General features: G+C 51.0%; 1 protein-coding gene across 1 annotated transcript in view; it reads right to left on the reverse strand.

Moving 5' to 3' along the window:
• Positions 1 to 493: 493 nt before the first annotated feature.
• LOC139759650 (uncharacterized) overlaps positions 494 to 21,760 on the reverse strand; it is a 91,261-nt gene continuing 69,994 nt past the window's right edge. Inside the window, exons 6-8 of the mRNA XM_071682043.1 lie at positions 2,817 to 2,956; positions 2,478 to 2,634; positions 494 to 2,184 (exon numbers count right to left, since the gene is read on the reverse strand). Coding sequence (XP_071538144.1) covers positions 1,985 to 2,184; positions 2,478 to 2,634; positions 2,817 to 2,956 — 497 coding nt within the window. The 3' untranslated portion in view covers positions 494 to 1,984. The remainder of the gene's footprint in view (positions 2,185 to 2,477; positions 2,635 to 2,816; positions 2,957 to 21,760) is intronic.

The raw sequence follows: 21,760 nt of genomic DNA on the forward strand, positions 1-21,760 counted from the left end.
GTAGTAAAACTTAGCAAGCTTGGTAGTAAAGCTTAGCAAGCTTGGTAGTAAAACTTAGCAAGCTTGGTAGTAAAACTTAGCAAGCTTGGTAGTAAAACTTAGCAAGCTTGGTAGTAAAACTTAGCAAGCTTGGTAGTAAAACTTAGCAAGCTTGGTAGTAAAACTTAGCAAGCTTGGTAGTGAAGCTTAACAAGCTTGGTAGTAAAACTTAGCAAGCTTGGTAGTAAAGCTTAGCAAGCTTGGTAGTAAAACTTAGCAAGCTTGGTAGTAAAACTTAGCAAGCTTGGTAGTAAAACTTAACAAGCTTGGTAGTAAAACTTAACAAGCTTGGTAGTAAAACTTAGCAAGCTTGGTAGTGAAGCTTAACGGTTTTGGTAGTAAAGCTTAACAGGCTTGATAGTAAAGCTTTTATGACAGTTACATTGTACACGTCATGTTTGGTACTTGTACCGTATATTGTGCAAGGTTGTACTGCTTCAATCGTATTTCTTACTTTGGTTATCAACTGATTTTGATTTGAAATATATATATATATATATATATATATATATATATATATATATATATATATATATATATATATATATATATATATAATACAGCCATAACATCCGAGATAAGTTGTGTAATGGAACAACATTCAGTGTGAATTGATTTACATTTCCCCAACTCCAATATTGGTAAAGGTTGAGTGAGAGTTATAGACGTGGTGTTCACTAGATAAGCCGAGACATGGTTGACAACATGATGGCACAAAGTTAAGACAAAGTCGTCGGGAAGTAAGGAAAGTGGATGATCCTCATGTGATGATGTTGTGCAGAGGAAGTCGGAGTTACGAATGTAGCCACACACACACACACACACACACACACACACACGTGACGTAAGCTCCATACGTAATGCTCTACCTTTGTTTATAAATGTATTGGCACTGGTAGCGTAACATTGGTACTGTACAGCACACATGACCCTCGTGTGTGTACAGCACACATGACCCTCGTGTGTACATATATAGTGTACATGCATAAATGCAAGGGAGTGGTGATTGCAGGTCACAGTATTTCAAGATGCCTCGCCAGACTTCACACAGGGAAGCAGACTGTGGTGGTGGTGGTCACACAGAGCCAGTCGTCGTGTGGGGTGGAAGCAGACACTGTGGTGGTGGTGGTCACACGGAGCCAGTCGTCGTGTGGGGTGGAAGCCGCTGTGTTCGCCCAGTGGAGAATGACGACCCAACACCGCGTCATCCCGGCTCATGTGTGTGGTATACCATCGGTCGCCTTACCCTCCCGTGACGCCCTCCTGCTGCATCCTGAACCTCACGACCTTATTTACGTCACTGACGTAACCGCATACGTGAAGTATGTCGTGACCTGGAGGCTGTGACCCGGACCAGGTCACAGCCTCCAGGTTACGCGGCACTCACGCCTCCTGCACTGTTTACGTATGTGATATGGCATTATGATTACTGACGTTAGTTCGACACAAATATATATATATATATATATATATATATATATATATATATATATATATATATATATATATATATATATATAATGCTTAGGTGTCGGTCGAGTCGTCTTGCAAATCTTCTCCATTATAGAGCGAGTTGTGGACGAGTCAACCATTACAGGAGGCACTGTACCTCTAAGACTGGTTGTGGACGAGTCAGTCACCAGGGGAACTGTCCCTCCTATCACTGGGTTGTTCGCATCAACTTGTGGCACAAGTGGCTTCCCCTCCGGTGTTGTCGGACGGATCATCCACCAGAACTATCCTTCTCGGTGTTTGTTGTGGACGAGGTAACCGTACCACGAGGAATGGTTCCTTGTGGTACTTGGTTTGTACCAGTGAACCTAAACAGTTGGCCCACCTGATGGTGGTTGTGGATAGTTCCATCATGAGAGGCAGTGTTCCTCCTGGTACTGGTAATGGACGATATAAGCAGTACACTTGTGTGTGGATGCGGATGAGTGAGGGATCAGAGGAACTGTCCTTCCTCGTACTGGTTGCGGACGTAGGAGAGCGGGTGTGGGCTGGGTGGGTCTGGTTGTCTCCTGGCAAAGGTCTGGTGATGCTCGGGCGTGAGGAGGAACGGCGACGGGAGGAAACAGCACTTAGGCGAACAGTACATCTTGCCGGCGGCGCATCGGCACTCCATACACACGTCTGACGCCACACCTGCATGGGACAGACACCAGCACTGGTAGAGTCACAGATGTGATAACTATTATGGATGTATGGAACACTTCTTGACTTTATATCATTCCTGTAGATGGAAAGTTGGCTTCTAACTCTATAGTCAGGGATTCGGATCCTCGTAACTGTACACTCATGCTACTTGAACAAACGTTTATATTCCGGAAAGTTAACAGAGAGTACCTGTTATGAACGTTTGTATTCCGTAAGGGACACTGAGAGTACTTGCTATATACGTATGTATTGCGGAAATACGCAGAGTACTGGTACCTTACCTATGACTTCACCCAGGTTATACTTGACCCCGAGGATGGTGCACGACTTGTCGTGGTGGTGGTGGTGGTGGGGGTGTTCTTGGTGGTGGTGCGACCCGTCGACAGAACGGCGAGGACGTAGCGACCTCTCCACACGCGCCACAAAATCTTCATCAAACTGACGAACAAGTTAGTATCAGACACACATAAGTGAACGAGAATGATTTGTACGTAAAATGAACCATAAGAAAAAGATCACTGGAGTGTGTATACCACCTGCCTTGTTCCTGTGTGGGGAGGTGACTCCAGCCATGAGAACCTCAGTAAGAGATAGAGGGAGATATAGCTGGGGAGAATTACCTTGACAGGGAAGGGTTCATCGATGGGGAGCTGGAGGGAGGAGGTGGACGGGACCTCGCGGACGAGTCGAAGTCTGCGGAGAGTGTTGATGCGGTCCCCAAACCTCCTCTTAGGCACGTGTCGCGTCTTCTCCGGGATGTCTGCAACGTTAATGCATCACATTAATGTAGGTGGTTGGTCAGCCGTGATGGTGACCCGTTATGAAGGTAGTAGGTTCTCCAGTCTGTAGGAATTGTTTTCTAGTTCAGGTTGTAGTGTCTCTCCTGTATATACATGTGTAAGTGTTGAAGTCATGCCTGACGTGGCCGGTAAGTAAGATACATATTTAAAACCTTCAGTATAACGATACGACCTTTCAGCACGACGTTACGACACTTAAGTATGACGGTACGACCCTGAAGCATGACGGTACAGCCCTCAAGTATGACGGTACGACCCTTAAATATGACGGTACAGCCCTCAAGTATGACGGTACAGCCCTCAAGTATGACGGTACGACCCTGAAGTATGACGGTACGACCCTGAAGTATAATGATTCAGCTTCATAAATTGTTGCTGCTCAAGGATGATATTGTAAGGCCTGACCATCTCAGTTAGAGGTCGTCAGGGTGTGAGAGGGCGACGCCAACATCAGTTCCAGAACCATCAGCAGAGGTTCTGCCTGGCTCATGTGGCTGGTGTGTGGGTGTGGCGAGCGCCAGGCTGGCCCCCATGCTCCCGTACAGCTGGGTGAGGAGGCTACATGGCACAACGAACCAGCTTTTACATTTGGCCTTTTAAGTTCCTCTCTCTGACCCAAACATCCTCCGTCGTATACATAACACTGAACATTATGTAACTCACAGCTATATTCTCTACTCTAGATTTCCTGCGGTGAGCGGTACACGCTAGCCTAGCGTAATGACAGTTTCTCGGCATAGTTACAGAGATACCAGTAGATGGAACCCCACGAGTCACACACACACACACACACACACACACACACACACACACACACACACACACACACCAACTGTACAGTTGGTCTGATACTTAGTTAATGACATTCAATTTGAGCTAATGTAAAGTGATCAGGATGGGTCAGTTAATGGAGGGCTCGATAACAGTATTATGTAGCGAGAAATGTACTTGGGGAATATGTGTGAGTGAGGGACGTAGGAGTCAACATGGCCAAAGTGGCACGTTAGCATGATAATAATGACTTGACACTTATTGACACTTATTGCAAAGGCTACAGAGAAGTGCTTTCTGTAGTGTAAGCGTTGTTGCTGAATGAAGTAAAGTGAAAGAGGACATGGTAACTGTGGACACTAAACACAAGGTTGAAATGTTGTACCATACTGGAGAATTTTCAGAAGTTGCGGACCCACGAGTGTATTAACATAGACACACATGCTTGTTCATAATCTGCCACACACACACACACATACAGGCACATACATACATACACATACGCGCTTCTATGTTATAGTACTACAGTGAGACCCACACGATGAGTCACAGCTGTGTTAGTGTGACGGGAGTGTGGTATGGAAACGCGTCTACCTAAGATCTTTAGCTGCTCAATTCCTTCCTCACAAGTTTCTCTCGACCACTGGAGCCCAGATGGCAAGGTTTGAATATCAGTATTTCCCGTATTTTATCCCTGGCTATATATGTATGTAGATTATCTTGTATAGTATGTGTCTCACTGTTGTATGGGCGTATGTTGATGAAGTGGAGGGAAGAAAGGTGGCCTGGGTAGGCAGGGCCTCCCTCACACGTTCTCCCGTACCCAGAACACGTTCTCATGGACTACGGCTGTAAACCTCGCCTCCTGGAAACTTTAATGGAATCTTTTTTCCAGGAGTAAAGTTCTGGGGATCTCCGGGCTGAGATTTATATCTTTTGTGCATTAGGAGGGTTGTTTCCTCACCCTGAGGGCTTGTGGTGTAGCCCGAGGTGGGGGGGTGCGACCTTGAGCGTTTTATCGATCTCGGAGTCAAGCAACGTCCTAGCGTTGGCTGGGCCGCCGCTCCCAGGATAGCAGCTGGTTATTTCCAGTTTGCTTCCGGCTGCACCAGGAGCTGCTTATCCCTCCCCCCCCCCCCCCCCCCGCCCCCCCCCATACACTCTCCTCCTTTACTACTACATTTTAGATCGTAAATATTATTCGAGTTGGTGGGGCTAAACTTGGATGGGAGCCAGATGGTTAGTGTGGTAAGGCGCAGTTAAAGTGGATGACGCATTCGGGCGCCCCCGGACTCCCCCACCCTCTCCTCCAGCAGGAGCTCACACTTTACGTTGCCCTTAATAATGATGAAGACTTAAATAGTTCAACGAACAGGTAGACACATGCGGCTTACACCAGATCAGATTAAAACCTTCAGAACAAAGTAATTGCATGAGTGGCGTTGTCTCCTGCCACTCTCCTTCATACGTGTTGTGTCTTCCTGGTGGTTGTAGGGGGCTGTGTCCCAGGCCCACTGTAAAGACTGATGTTAGGGGAGCTGTGCGCCTCATCCTGGCAGGGAGTTCGTCTGGCCCTAATGTGTACATGCTCTACGCGTGCGTGAGCTACTGATATTAAAGGCTCAGGCTTAATGGAGAATGATGTGCGGTGGAAGGCGGCCTCATGTGTGGCCGCTGCCACCCGTGTCTGTAAGTAGTGGCCAGCACGGACCCTCTTCTTCCCATCGCATTCTCCTGAAGCATCACATCACAGTTAACTAGTCTCTCCACATCACAGTTAACTAGTCTCTCCACATCACAGTTAACTAGTCTCTCCACATAATATCCGTGGCGCGTCAGGTGACGGTAATTACCAAGTGTCACCAGGTTCTACGGCCGGGGTTGTCCGCGAGTGAGGCACTCGTGTCGTCCCTCGTCTGATGCCGCACCATCGTCGCCTCCACCCACACCGGTCCTCCCGGAAGATCTCGCACCATCGTATCCGGCCGTAGTCTGGAGGTTACCAGCAAGTAACGAATCTTGCACTCCTTGAACACGACAGTACGACCCTTGAACACGACAGTACGACCCTTGAACACGACGGTACGACCCTTGTGCACGACGGTACGACTCTTGTGCACGACGATACGACCCTTGAACACGACAGTACGACCCTTGAACACGACAGTACGACCCTTGAACACGACAGTACGACCCTTGAACACGACAGTACGACCCTTGAACACGACAGTACGACCCTTGAACACGACAGTACGACCCTTGAACACGACAGTACGACCCTTGAACACGACAGTACGACCCTTGAACACGACAGTACGACCCTTGAACACGACAGTACGACCCTTGAACACGACAGTACGACCCTTGAACACGACAGTACGACCCTTGAACACGACAGTACGACCCTTGAACACGACAGTACGACCCTTGAACACGACAGTACGACCCTTGAACACGACAGTACGACCCTTGAACACGACAGTACGACCCTTGAACACGACAGTACGACCCTTGAACACGACAGTACGACCCTTGAACACGACAGTACGACCCTTGAACACGACAGTACGACCCTTGAACACGACAGTACGACCCTTGAACACGACAGTACGACCCTTGAACACGACAGTACGACCCTTGAACACGACAGTACGACCCTTGAAACACGACGGTACGACCCTTGTGCACGACGGTACGACTCTTGTGCACGACGATACGACCCTTGTGCACGGCGGTGCGACCCTTGTGCACGACGGTACGACTCTTGTGCACGACGATACGACCCTTGTGCACGACGGTACGACTCTTGTGCACGACGATACGACCCTTGTGCACGACGGTACGACTCTTGTGCACGACGATACGACCCTTGTGCACGACGGTACGACTCTTGTGCACGACGATACGACCCTTGTGCACGACGGTACGACTCTTGTGCACGACGATACGACCCTTGTGCACGACGGTACGACTCTTGTGCACGACGATACGACCCTTGTGCACGACGGTACGACTCTTGTGCACGACGATACGACCCTTGTGCACGACGGTACGACTCTTGTGCACGACGATACGACCCTTGTGCACGACGGTACGACTCTTGTGCACGACGATACGACCCTTGTGCACGACGGTACGACTCTTGTGCACGACGATACGACCCTTGTGCACGACGGTACGACTCTTGTGCACGACGATACGACCCTTGTGCACGACGGTACGACCCTTGTGCACGACGGTACGACTCTTGTGCACGACGATACGACCCTTGTGCACGACGGTACGACTCTTGTGCACGACGATACGACCCTTGTGCACGACGGTACGACTCTTGTGCACGACGATACGACCCTTGTGCACGACGGTACGACTCTTGTGCACGACGATACGACCCTTGTGCACGACGGTACGACTCTTGTGCACGACGATACGACCCTTGTGCACGACGGTACGACTCTTGTGCACGACGATACGACCCTTGTGCACGACGGTACGACTCTTGTGCACGACGATACGACCCTTGTGCACGACGGTACGACTCTTGTGCACGACGATACGACCCTTGTGCACGACGGTACGACTCTTGTGCACGACGATACGACCCTTGTGCACGACGGTACGACTCTTGTGCACGACGATACGACCCTTGTGCACGACGGTACGACTCTTGTGCACGACGATACGACCCTTGTGCACGACGGTACGACTCTTGTGCACGACGATACGACCCTTGTGCACGACGGTACGACTCTTGTGCACGACGATACGACCCTTGTGCACGACGGTACGACTCTTGTGCACGACGATACGACCCTTGTGCACGACGGTACGACTCTTGTGCACGACGATACGACCCTTGTGCACGACGGTACGACTCTTGTGCACGACGATACGACCCTTGTGCACGACGGTACGACTCTTGTGCACGACGATACGACCCTTGTGCACGACGGTACGACTCTTGTGCACGACGATACGACCCTTGTGCACGACGGTACGACTCTTGTGCACGACGATACGACCCTTGTGCACGACGGTACGACTCTTGTGCACGACGATACGACCCTTGTGCACGACGGTACGACTCTTGTGCACGACGATACGACCCTTGTGCACGACGGTACGACTCTTGTGCACGACGATACGACCCTTGTGCACGACGGTACGACTCTTGTGCACGACGATACGACCCTTGTGCACGACGGTACGACTCTTGTGCACGACGATACGACCCTTGTGCACGACGGTACGACTCTTGTGCACGACGATACGACCCTTGTGCACGACGGTACGACTCTTGTGCACGACGATACGACCCTTGTGCACGACGGTACGACTCTTGTGCACGACGATACGACCCTTGTGCACGACGGTACGACTCTTGTGCACGACGATACGACCCTTGTGCACGACGGTACGACTCTTGTGCACGACGATACGACCCTTGTGCACGACGGTACGACTCTTGTGCACGACGATACGACCCTTGTGCACGACGGTACGACTCTTGTGCACGACGATACGACCCTTGTGCACGACGGTACGACTCTTGTGCACGACGATACGACCCTTGTGCACGACGGTACGACTCTTGTGCACGACGATACGACCCTTGTGCACGACGGTACGACTCTTGTGCACGACGATACGACCCTTGTGCACGACGGTACGACTCTTGTGCACGACGATACGACCCTTGTGCACGACGGTACGACTCTTGTGCACGACGATACGACCCTTGTGCACGACGGTACGACTCTTGTGCACGACGATACGACCCTTGTGCACGACGGTACGACTCTTGTGCACGACGATACGACCCTTGTGCACGACGGTACGACTCTTGTGCACGACGATACGACCCTTGTGCACGACGGTACGACTCTTGTGCACGACGATACGACCCTTGTGCACGACGGTACGACTCTTGTGCACGACGATACGACCCTTGTGCACGACGGTACGACTCTTGTGCACGACGATACGACCCTTGTGCACGACGGTACGACTCTTGTGCACGACGATACGACCCTTGTGCACGACGGTACGACTCTTGTGCACGACGATACGACCCTTGTGCACGACGGTACGACTCTTGTGCACGACGATACGACCCTTGTGCACGACGGTACGACTCTTGTGCACGACGATACGACCCTTGTGCACGACGGTACGACTCTTGTGCACGACGATACGACCCTTGTGCACGACGGTACGACTCTTGTGCACGACGATACGACCCTTGTGCACGACGGTACGACTCTTGTGCACGACGATACGACCCTTGTGCACGACGGTACGACTCTTGTGCACGACGATACGACCCTTGTGCACGACGGTACGACTCTTGTGCACGACGATACGACCCTTGTGCACGACGGTACGACTCTTGTGCACGACGATACGACCCTTGTGCACGACGGTACGACTCTTGTGCACGACGATACGACCCTTGTGCACGACGGTACGACTCTTGTGCACGACGATACGACCCTTGTGCACGACGGTACGACTCTTGTGCACGACGATACGACCCTTGTGCACGACGGTACGACTCTTGTGCACGACGATACGACCCTTGTGCACGACGGTACGACTCTTGTGCACGACGATACGACCCTTGTGCACGACGGTACGACTCTTGTGCACGACGATACGACCCTTGTGCACGACGGTACGACTCTTGTGCACGACGATACGACCCTTGTGCACGACGGTACGACTCTTGTGCACGACGATACGACCCTTGTGCACGACGGTACGACTCTTGTGCACGACGATACGACCCTTGTGCACGACGGTACGACTCTTGTGCACGACGATACGACCCTTGTGCACGACGGTACGACTCTTGTGCACGACGATACGACCCTTGTGCACGACGGTACGACTCTTGTGCACGACGATACGACCCTTGTGCACGACGGTACGACTCTTGTGCACGACGATACGACCCTTGTGCACGACGGTACGACTCTTGTGCACGACGATACGACCCTTGTGCACGACGGTACGACTCTTGTGCACGACGATACGACCCTTGTGCACGACGGTACGACTCTTGTGCACGACGATACGACCCTTGTGCACGACGGTACGACTCTTGTGCACGACGATACGACCCTTGTGCACGACGGTACGACTCTTGTGCACGACGATACGACCCTTGTGCACGACGGTACGACTCTTGTGCACGACGATACGACCCTTGTGCACGACGGTACGACTCTTGTGCACGACGATACGACCCTTGTGCACGACGGTACGACTCTTGTGCACGACGATACGACCCTTGTGCACGACGGTACGACTCTTGTGCACGACGATACGACCCTTGTGCACGACGGTACGACTCTTGTGCACGACGATACGACCCTTGTGCACGACGATACGACCCTTGTGCACGACGGTACGACTCTTGTGCACGACGATACGACCCTTGTGCACGACGGTACGACTCTTGTGCACGACGATACGACCCTTGTGCACGACGGTACGACTCTTGTGCACGACGATACGACCCTTGTGCACGACGGTACGACTCTTGTGCACGACGATACGACCCTTGTGCACGACGGTACGACTCTTGTGCACGACGATACGACCCTTGTGCACGACGGTACGACTCTTGTGCACGACGATACGACCCTTGTGCACGACGGTACGACTCTTGTGCACGACGATACGACCCTTGTGCACGACGGTACGACTCTTGTGCACGACGATACGACCCTTGTGCACGACGGTACGACTCTTGTGCACGACGATACGACCCTTGTGCACGACGGTACGACTCTTGTGCACGACGATACGACCCTTGTGCACGACGGTACGACTCTTGTGCACGACGATACGACCCTTGTGCACGACGGTACGACTCTTGTGCACGACGATACGACCCTTGTGCACGACGGTACGACTCTTGTGCACGACGATACGACCCTTGTGCACGACGGTACGACTCTTGTGCACGACGATACGACCCTTGTGCACGACGGTACGACTCTTGTGCACGACGATACGACCCTTGTGCACGACGGTACGACTCTTGTGCACGACGATACGACCCTTGTGCACGACGGTACGACTCTTGTGCACGACGATACGACCCTTGTGCACGACGGTACGACCCTTGTGCACGACGGTACGACTCTTGTGCACGACGATACGACCCTTGTGCACGACGGTACGACTCTTGTGCACGACGATACGACCCTTGTGCACGACGGTACGACTCTTGTGCACGACGATACGACCCTTGTGCACGACGGTACGACTCTTGTGCACGACGATACGACCCTTGTGCACGACGGTACGACTCTTGTGCACGACGATACGACCCTTGTGCACGACGGTACGACCCTTGTGCACGACGGTACGACTCTTGTGCACGACGATACGACCCTTGTGCACGACGGTACGACTCTTGTGCACGACGATACGACCCTTGTGCACGACGGTACGACCCTTGTGCACGACGGTACGACTCTTGTGCACGACGATACGACCCTTGTGCACGACGGTACGACTCTTGTGCACGACGATACGACCCTTGTGCACGACGGTACGACTCTTGTGCACGACGATACGACCCTTGTGCACGACGGTACGACTCTTGTGCACGACGATACGACCCTTGTGCACGACGGTACGACTCTTGTGCACGACGATACGACCCTTGTGCACGACGGTACGACTCTTGTGCACGACGATACGACCCTTGTGCACGACGGTACGACTCTTGTGCACGACGATACGACCCTTGTGCACGACGGTACGACTCTTGTGCACGACGATACGACCCTTGTGCACGACGGTACGACTCTTGTGCACGACGATACGACCCTTGTGCACGACGGTACGACTCTTGTGCACGACGATACGACCCTTGTGCACGACGGTACGACTCTTGTGCACGACGATACGACCCTTGTGCACGACGGTACGACTCTTGTGCACGACGATACGACCCTTGTGCACGACGGTACGACTCTTGTGCACGACGATACGACCCTTGTGCACGACGGTACGACCCTTGTGCACGACGGTACGACTCTTGTGCACGACGATACGACCCTTGTGCACGACGGTACGACTCTTGTGCACGACGATACGACCCTTGTGCACGACGGTACGACTCTTGTGCACGACGATACGACCCTTGTGCACGACGGTACGACCCTTGTGCACGACGGTACGACTCTTGTGCACGACGATACGACCCTTGTGCACGACGGTACGACTCTTGTGCACGACGATACGACCCTTGTGCACGACGGTACGACTCTTGTGCACGACGATACGACCCTTGTGCACGACGGTACGACTCTTGTGCACGACGATACGACCCTTGTGCACGACGGTACGACTCTTGTGCACGACGATACGACCCTTGTGCACGACGGTACGACTCTTGTGCACGACGATACGACCCTTGTGCACGACGGTACGACTCTTGTGCACGACGATACGACCCTTGTGCACGACGGTACGACTCTTGTGCACGACGATACGACCCTTGTGCACGACGGTACGACTCTTGTGCACGACGATACGACCCTTGTGCACGACGGTACGACTCTTGTGCACGACGATACGACCCTTGTGCACGACGGTACGACTCTTGTGCACGACGATACGACCCTTGTGCACGACGGTACGACCCTTGTGCACGACGGTACGACTCTTGTGCACGACGATACGACCCTTGTGCACGACGGTACGACTCTTGTGCACGACGATACGACCCTTGTGCACGACGGTACGACTCTTGTGCACGACGATACGACCCTTGTGCACGACGGTACGACTCTTGTGCACGACGATACGACCCTTGTGCACGACGGTACGACTCTTGTGCACGACGATACGACCCTTGTGCACGACGGTACGACTCTTGTGCACGACGATACGACCCTTGTGCACGACGGTACGACTCTTGTGCACGACGATACGACCCTTGTGCACGACGGTACGACTCTTGTGCACGACGATACGACCCTTGTGCACGACGGTACGACTCTTGTGCACGACGATACGACCCTTGTGCACGACGGTACGACTCTTGTGCACGACGATACGACCCTTGTGCACGACGGTACGACTCTTGTGCACGACGATACGACCCTTGTGCACGACGGTACGACTCTTGTGCACGACGATACGACCCTTGTGCACGACGGTACGACTCTTGTGCACGACGATACGACCAGTGGTGGAGGCAGGAGAGGGAGAGCTGCGTGGGAGAGTGGTGGAGGCAGGAGAGGGAGAGTGGCGTGGGAGAGTAGTGGGGGCAAGAGAGGGAGAGCTGCGTGGGAGAGTGGTGGGGGTAGGAGAGGGAGAGTGACGTGGGAGAGATGGGGGATAATGAAGGAGTGAAGGCATGAGAGGTATGAGTCAGAGGAAACATGAAGAAAGAAGTCAGGATCATTTCCTTCATAACGGCGCACCAGACACACACACGCGGAAGGTCACCCGCCACACAATAAGCCGATAATCTCCTGGAAAAAGACATGGAGAAGGAGACGGAGTTGCTGATGTGACACAGAGAGAGCCAGCCAGCCAGCCAGCCAGCCACATCCTGACGCATGAAGACCGTTTCCTGGAGGATCCAGTGGTAAGTTACCACTGCAGGTACGAGAAGCTTCCCACTGACCCGGTAGCTTGGCAGGGGAAGAGAGGACCACCTGTCCCAGGCAGGATGTGACAGGGGGACGGGTGCGAGCAGCAAGACCATTTGTCACGGGCGGGACGTGGTTGAGGGGGTAGAACCACGTGTCCCGGGCGGGACGTGGCGCCAGCAGGGAATGAAATAACAGAAGTAGAACATAAGAAGTAAGTACCGGGGAAACACGATCAACATTGTGTGCCTGGCGGGAGCTGGACGACCACAGGGGAACTCCCGAGGCCACGCTGCTCCCGGGGAGCCAGGCGTGGCCGACCAGGGCAGGAGCACGTGCAAGTCTGGGGCCAGCATTATACTTGAAGAAAATAACAATTATAGCAAAGTCCATGAAAACGAAATTCTGACTGACTTAGAGGAAAGAAACAGACCAGACCAGACCGTAGACTGGGTAAGGTTGTCCCCTGACGCCTACCCCTGCCAGAACAGACGTATGAGAGCAACAGACAAACATGTTACACTCCAAGACCACAGCCCCAGGAAAGAACCAGAGGAACATATCAGCATGTCACCACAACCGGGTCACCAATATCTCCTTAACATCTACAACACTGTGCTTCACGGAGGAGATTACTTCTGAGGTGGTCAGGAATGTAGTGTAACAGTACTACCAGAACCCGGAGTGCCAGGTACTGACCCACAGACTCGCCGACCTATTACCGTTACAAGTACCAGGGAAAATATTTGAGATGATAATAAATTTTAGATTAAGATGGAACCTGGAAAACCACAGCTTTGTTACAAGAATCATTACGGCATCCAAAGCGCCACCTCTAAGATCACTAATACTGCAAAAGAAAGCTGCAGTTACCAGGGCCAGAGAGTAAAGTTTACAGCCATACAAAGAGCCAAAAGCAAATCCTTTGACAATGTATGGACGAAAGACCTGCAGTATAAACTGTTAGGCATGCCAGAAATCACAGGGAAATTACTGTACATCATCCTTAACCAACACACTACTGACGTCACCATCAAGTGTACAACGTCGTCAATATTACCTTTACCAAGTATGGTACCTCAAGGCAGCGTCCCGTCACCAACGGTGTTCCTCACCTACACAGCAGACATTCTCTCTCCGGTAGGGAACATGACTCGGTACATCGTGTACGCAGACGAAGTCACTCTAGATATTTACCTGTGTCCAACAAGACGCTCCCCAAGCACACCCACCTGGTACAGTCAGAGGTATCCTGACTACAGCACTGAAAAAGAGCTGAAAACCAATTCATCCCTGTGGCGTTTAAGGAGAATCAAAGCCACGACGTAGCCACAGAAGGTAAGCAGGATAATGCACCAGGAGTGTTATAAAGTTATTGGCAACAGAATGACATGACGAAACTTGATAACAGAACACATTAACGGAAGACCATGATATAAAGCAGCTCTGGCTAGTCTGTATAGAGCCTGCCGCCTCACCATAACGGAAAGGCAAACATTACACCTGGTAGAGGCAGTGACGCCCCTACTGACCTACTCCCCAGTACCTGCTGCCACTATGACGTAACGCTCTACGAGTCGTCACTCATGAAAACCTTACATCAAACCTGCCCAAGAACAACATGAACGAGTGGGTACGTGCTTTAGGGAAGCAGCACAAAACAGAAAATGACAGAAACTAGAGGACAACTGAGCTACGAACTACAGACATATCCTAGACCTGGACAGTAGTAGGTCATGTGGAACATGCCTAGTTACCGCAGACTAGAGGTATATCCAGGAACTGGGCAGTAGTAGGTCATATGGAACACTCCTGGTTACCACAGCACTGAGAGAGGCTCCAGTCATCCAGTGACCTGCATAATGCACGTATAATGCCTATCTAAACTGAGTTAGTTTCCTTCCTGAGCCAACAAATAACATCACAACACACACTCCAGTCTGTATGTCGGGTGTTTATAAGTATGGCACCAGAAACACGTATCCAGTAAACCTTCCACATGCCTCAGTGTAACCCATACCATACATCTGTACACATTATAATCATCTTATGTTCCTCAGCTGTACCTTCCCCTGTGTTACCACTTCCTTCCATCTCCTCCTGACCACCCAATGAATAAGCGACGTGGCTTAGGTTCAGGGCAGTTGCAACTGTCCCAGGCAGAACGCGGTTGGGGAAGGGAGTGCAGGTGCAGCTGTCCCAGGCAGGACCTGCTGGCTGACCTTGGGCAGGTGCTGGGTCATTTCCTCGGTCGTATCCTTGAGGGGAAATTAAATCTGAATATCATTAAAACGGCTGACTTAACTTCAAGATGTTTACCCAGACTGTCGGAGACTCACAGCTCTGTGCTGCCTCCGTCGACACATGTTGTCTGTTTATTATATAGTTTCCGTGATGGAGGTCAGACTGGCCGGCTGCCCCATTATATAAACAATAACACCTTCAAGAATTTTACTACTGGCAGTGTAAGGTCTTCTGCGACACCATCACACTCCTTACCTCACATTTTCTTTCAGATTTATAGTCCTATACGCTGAAGTTTGTCCAGTGCATGTAAAATGTTTTGCTCACACCATAGCTGTCATGCTGGTAAAGAAAATGATGAAATTTACTAAGAAACACAGATGATGGTTGGTGAGTGTGGCTTGCTAGGTGAGGAGGGAGCAACAGGCACCACCATACATACTTTACTGGCCTCTGTCCTGCTCCTCACTCATGATGGATGACCTCATGTGTTTGTATAATCTCATACTACGATATCCAGTACCATTTAGCCTTCCTCGTTTCCCAGGGTTCCTTCCCTGACGCGGGAAACGGCCAAAAGTATGGGCATATATATATATATATATATATATATATATATATATATATATATATATATATATATATATGGCTGAGTATGTTCAGTAGTGGTTGAGTGAGTACCAATTCAGATCCAGCTTACGTACGTGTGTTGGGATGGATCGTTGCTGAAACTTTTACTGGGTTGTGTTGTACAGTGTGACCTGCTGGCCCATCCTCCCCAGGCGGACGTGGTCACCATCCACTCCAGATATCATCTCTGTCTGGCTCCTTCCTGGAGCTTTCCCCGCACCACCTTGATACCAATGATTTATGGTGAGAGCGACCTATGTTGGCCGGTGCCCTGAGCTACCTGGGGTCAGCACTCCTGTATTCCTCTCCAGTGGTCCAGCTCAGTACCTTCACAGCCCCGGCTGGCCTAGTGTCGGGTCACTTACACTGGTCCCACCTGACCCTGACCTTGGGATATTCTCGTGCCTGGTTTAACATATGTTCTCTTTGTTCAGTTCTCCTCCTCCTCCTCCTCTTGTTTCCCTTCAGGTATTTTTAGGTTTATCGCCGAGTATCTCTCTGCTGGTCTTCCCTGTCCTAGACATACACACGTCCCCACCGCCACAAACATGGCCCCATCCTTAACTTACACTGGGAGTGCCCATGTCTGTGTGTTTTTGTGCGTGTGTTGTTGTTGATGTAAGAAGAAGTGTGTGTGTTTATGGGGAATGTGTGAGGTATCTGAGCTTTCATCTTCCGCCGACAAGTGTCACACTTACCTTGTTATGTTGTGGTCGTTTATCTTGTATTTTCCTTTCCCCAGTGGGTAACATACTGGCCATGTATCTACATTGGCTTTTAATAGGTTTAACTTAAACAATTAGGTTTGGTTCGGCGTCACTTGTGGGACTAGCTTGGTTTCACCTGGGGCTGTATCGCTTATGGCACTCATGGGAAGCAGCCATACTGTCTTATACTGAACTAAGAAATGTGACGTTCAGAAGACACCAGTGTTATACTGAAGTAAGAACCCTGGAGCAGAGAAATTGTAGCGGGATTGTATAATGGTAGAGTATGAGTGCTAGTGATGAGTGATCATACTGGTCGTGAGGTGTGGCACCCCACACAACGCAGCTCGCTCTGTCAACCAGTTTCGTAACAGATCAAGCCACTGGGGCCTGACAACGACCCTTTGTGACCTCTGCCATCATTTTGCGCTGCCGTCCACAAGATGAGCATGACCGCGCCGCCACAGTAAACTTACCGGGGTTACCGTCACAAATGACAGCAAATATGTTAGTACTGATATCATAGTACTGCTATCATAGTACTGCTATCATAGTACTAACTCAAAGAAAATGTTCGAGCCACCAGAGGAACCAGTTATCATGGTTATGTGTTTGTGTCATTATTATTTGTTGGTATATCCTGCGTTGAACCCACATGTGTTCGAATCTTGGGCGTGGCAGTCGGCCTACACCCAACCTAGGTATTTATCCTCTCCTCAGGGCTGGGCAATAAATGGATACCTAACATAGGCTGACGTGTGTGTGTGTGTGTGTGTGTGTGTGTGTGTGTGTGTGTGTGTGTGTGTGTATCTTAATGTTCGTAAAGAAAAATCAGTTATCATTTTTTTCCATGCACTGGTGCAGGTAGAATGCATGTTTATTTTGGCTTAGATTAGTTGGGCCGTCACCATTGTAGACGAGAGACAGTGGGAGAGGCAGGCTCACCAGACAGTGGGAGAGGCAGGCTTACCAGACAGTGGGAGAGGCAGGCTCACCAGACAGTGGGAGAGGCAGGCTCACCAGACAGTGGGAGAGGCAGGCTCACCAGACAGTGGGAGAGGCAGGCTCACCAGACAGTAAGAATAGTTTGAACGAGATTTTTCCATCATGAAAAATGACCTAAACGGATTTGTAATGGTCATAATACAGTACGAGCCACACTAACTCCTGCTGGGGTTGAGATCGGTATATCATGTGTTGGTGTGTGGAGATCACCGGACACGGTGTACAATGCATGTGAGTGGCAGGAACACTTGAGGAGAGTGTTCATATGCCCCACGCCGCGGTGCACTCATCTCTCTTCCCTGGGTCTTACTGATACCATTACCTTTATATAGGGTGACCCCCGCGGTCGCTCACTCCTCCTGCAGGTGGTTACGCCGAAAGTGACAACTCGCAAGCATTGAGGTTGTCAGCACATGAACAGCCTCGGCGAGAAACGTCTCACTCCAAAGGAGTCCGTCACTCCCCTGCTACTGGATGAAGCCCAGCCTTGCAGCTGCAGGAGCCCCGTAAAAGAGGTCCTAGGGTTATATAATCAAACAACAGGCAGTGCGCAACTTGTCTGAGAGGTGCACCAACGCATCCACTGGAAAATCCGATCTGAATCAGTTAAGAGAAGCTCTGGAGTTGAGGCTGTTCATGATTTTGTGCAGTAAATACATGTATCTGTATGAGTTCGATGTACCTGTTTAATGTAAGGAGGGCGAGGCCAGGCTGCCCTGGTGACTTCCGTGTAGGCACTGGGGGAGCGTTGACCCTGTCCCGCCCCGCTGGAGGGAACACCCCACCAGGAACCAACAGGTCCATGCTCATACCCCCAAACGGTAGGCCGCCCACGCCCGCCGACCTGTCTGCTGGGGACGAGGGCGGAGGAGCCTTGCTCCTCCTCCAGCGTAGCACGGGAAGAGGAGCCTCCAGTCGCCAAAGGTGTACATACCGCGGTGTACACTCTAGTTACTGTTTGCATATCCTTCTATTACTGTTACGTCGGATGGTCTCTGTACCCAGGCACTAGCGGGAGAGCAGCTGACCCTCCATCGGGTGGCCGTGCTGGACGGCACGCCACTGCTGCTCTAGTGAGACGAAACCAATATTACCTCACTGTTCACGGCTGCTCCACTATCACGATGAGGTCTCGCCGCCACACGTCTCCACCATAACCGTTACATCCACTGCCACCACCCTGCCCCTCGCCCTGGTTGTAGCGGCTCTTTTCAATTTAAACTTCACAATAACGTCTCCACAAACTTGGTTTTCAAAGCTTCCGTTTATACAGCCAGCGGCGTTACAGCCCACGCCTCCACAGCCGGCGTTCTTACAACCCACGCCTCCTAAACCCACTTTCGTCATGGGCCACCGCTTCGATAGTGCACATTGCTACAGCCCACGTCATCCCAACCAAACCCCCAGCCTACCTGGTGCCCGCCCATGACAACAAGGCAGGTTGTCATGGGCTGCACTGCCTCTTCCTACGTCACAACCCATCCCTCCCCGACACACGTCATCACAGCCCACGCCTTATGCCATAGCTCCCCAACCCGCGCCACCATACTACGCACATGACCGTACAGTTCCCAAATAAGGAGACGGGGTATTTTTTTTTTATCTTGGGCTGGTCAGTTGTGTTCGTCAGGACCAGCGGACGCCAGCTAACCCTCACTTGACGCTCTACACACACACACACACACACACACATAGCATAATGATGTTGAGAATTTGTGATTTTGTAAAGAAAAGTATAAGTCTTTCTTTCTTTCAAACTATTCGCCATTTCCCACATTAGCGAGGTAGCGTTAAGAACAGAGGACTGGGCCTTTGAGGGACTACCGTCACCTGGCCCAATTCTCTGTTCCTTCTTTTGGAAAAAAAAAAAAAAAAAAAAAAAAAAAAAAGTATAAGTATATACAAATATAAGTTTTGTTGGCATGGACATAAAGGAGAGAAAAACGCGCATTCCAAAGATGGGAAATTACCAACAACGAAGGATTTCAGTTATGAAGACACAGACGAGGGGAAGAGGACAGACATTCATAGAGACAAGTTCTTACGATGTATACAGGAAAATGTCCTGTCACTGAGCAACACAGAAGGGGTTGACACAGCATTATTACTGGTGTTGCTTCAGGATAACATGGAACGTGGGAAAACCGTGTCTGACACACCAGTAGCAAGAAGTGGTCATGTAATGCATAAGTCTGATTATCTGCTGTATAACATCGTAATTATCTGCTGTATAACATCGTAAAGGAACATATGAAACCATACACAAACATGATGATGGAAGGTACACTATGGCAACACAGACCGGGAAATGGAGGTTAGTGGACACGATGCACGTGATTCTTGTGGGGGCCTGGCCTTATGTGAAGCTGACAATGATGGAGGAAGAACATGGGTACCTGTAGCTTCATCCTCAGACGACGTGTATAATAGGGAAATATTTGGCTCAGAGATGACGTGTGGAGAAGCTGTAGCGAACACGCTCCAGCCAGCCTACCAATGGAAGGTATACCAGGACAAAAATGAAGTACAACTTGATAAGATGAAACTAAGACATTTTGGAAGGGGTGCAGTGCACAAGGCAGGAGGTAATGCGCAACTTTAACATAAATCCAGAAGAGTAAGGGGTGATGTGATCATCACCTTCAAAGTTTGTAAAGCAGCAAAGTCGCGTTGTACTCCACGTAGGGAACACGGGGGCAGTATTCTTCCTCTGGCTGTCAAGTAATGAAGAGTGACGCGAGGCCAAGCATGGATTGTCTTTCTGTGGGAAGTTCTAGTATGTCACAACCATAGTGTCACTAGAAGAGTTTTGGATGAGACATCTCAAGGTGTTATGTTACTGAACATCACAGTTGCCTTCATGTGTGTGAGAAAAGTCAAAACCGCACACTGACATCTTGTATTAAACCTAAATTTGAGACTGATGTACCAGATGGTCACCTCACTTGCTTCTGTCGTCTGATATTCTGTCTGGCTTCCTTCACACTTCTCTCTCTAATATTCTCTGCCTTCATTCATATTCTTCTGTAACATTCTGCGTGGCTTCCTTCGCTCTTCTCTGTAACCTTCTGACTCCTTTCGCAACACTATAAACACTTTACACTTTGTTCTGATTTTGTGGAAGTGTATGACTTGCTGCTTGTATCCTCGTGTGTCCGTGTTGGCTGGCCAGACAAGAAACATTTGATACTCATGAATGCCAACATTTAGTAATGTGTTGTGCAAGAATATCGCTGGTAATCTGCTGCCGGTGAAGCTGCAAATCATGGTGGAACATCTGTCTGGGTGTTTACCTGACACCCACACGGTCATGGTGGGCGGCTGACAACAAATATGTACAGGCGGACATACCAGCCTGGCTGCTAGTAGGGGGGATGAAGAACTCTGCGGAGATATATCGTCGCTAGAGGCGCTGCTCTCCCGTACTCAGCTGTTGGTATGTTGTGATGATGATGACGAGGTTGAGGATTATCATGATGATATTCTGGGTCAGTGTAGGGCCAAGGTCGACGCTCGTCGTCAGTAATTTCAAGGGTGTCATGGGGCGCTCTCGTTAGTGTCACAGATTCGCGTGCAAGTGGTGCCGCCTCTTACAGTCAGAGGAGGCCGGGACACACTGAGCGCCCTCTCGTGTCACCTCCTTCATCATTCATGACACCCGGGGAAGACCTCGATTATTCTGATACAGTCAAGTATGTTAGTGTCTACAATGGGGACTCGTACCTTATGTATGGAACAGCCTGTTATCCTGGTGTGTGCCGCGCGGCCCTGGTCACTAGTGTCCAGT

This window comes from Panulirus ornatus, chromosome 33 (assembly GCF_036320965.1).
Source record: "Panulirus ornatus isolate Po-2019 chromosome 33, ASM3632096v1, whole genome shotgun sequence".
Taxonomy (NCBI): domain Eukaryota; kingdom Metazoa; phylum Arthropoda; class Malacostraca; order Decapoda; family Palinuridae; genus Panulirus; species Panulirus ornatus.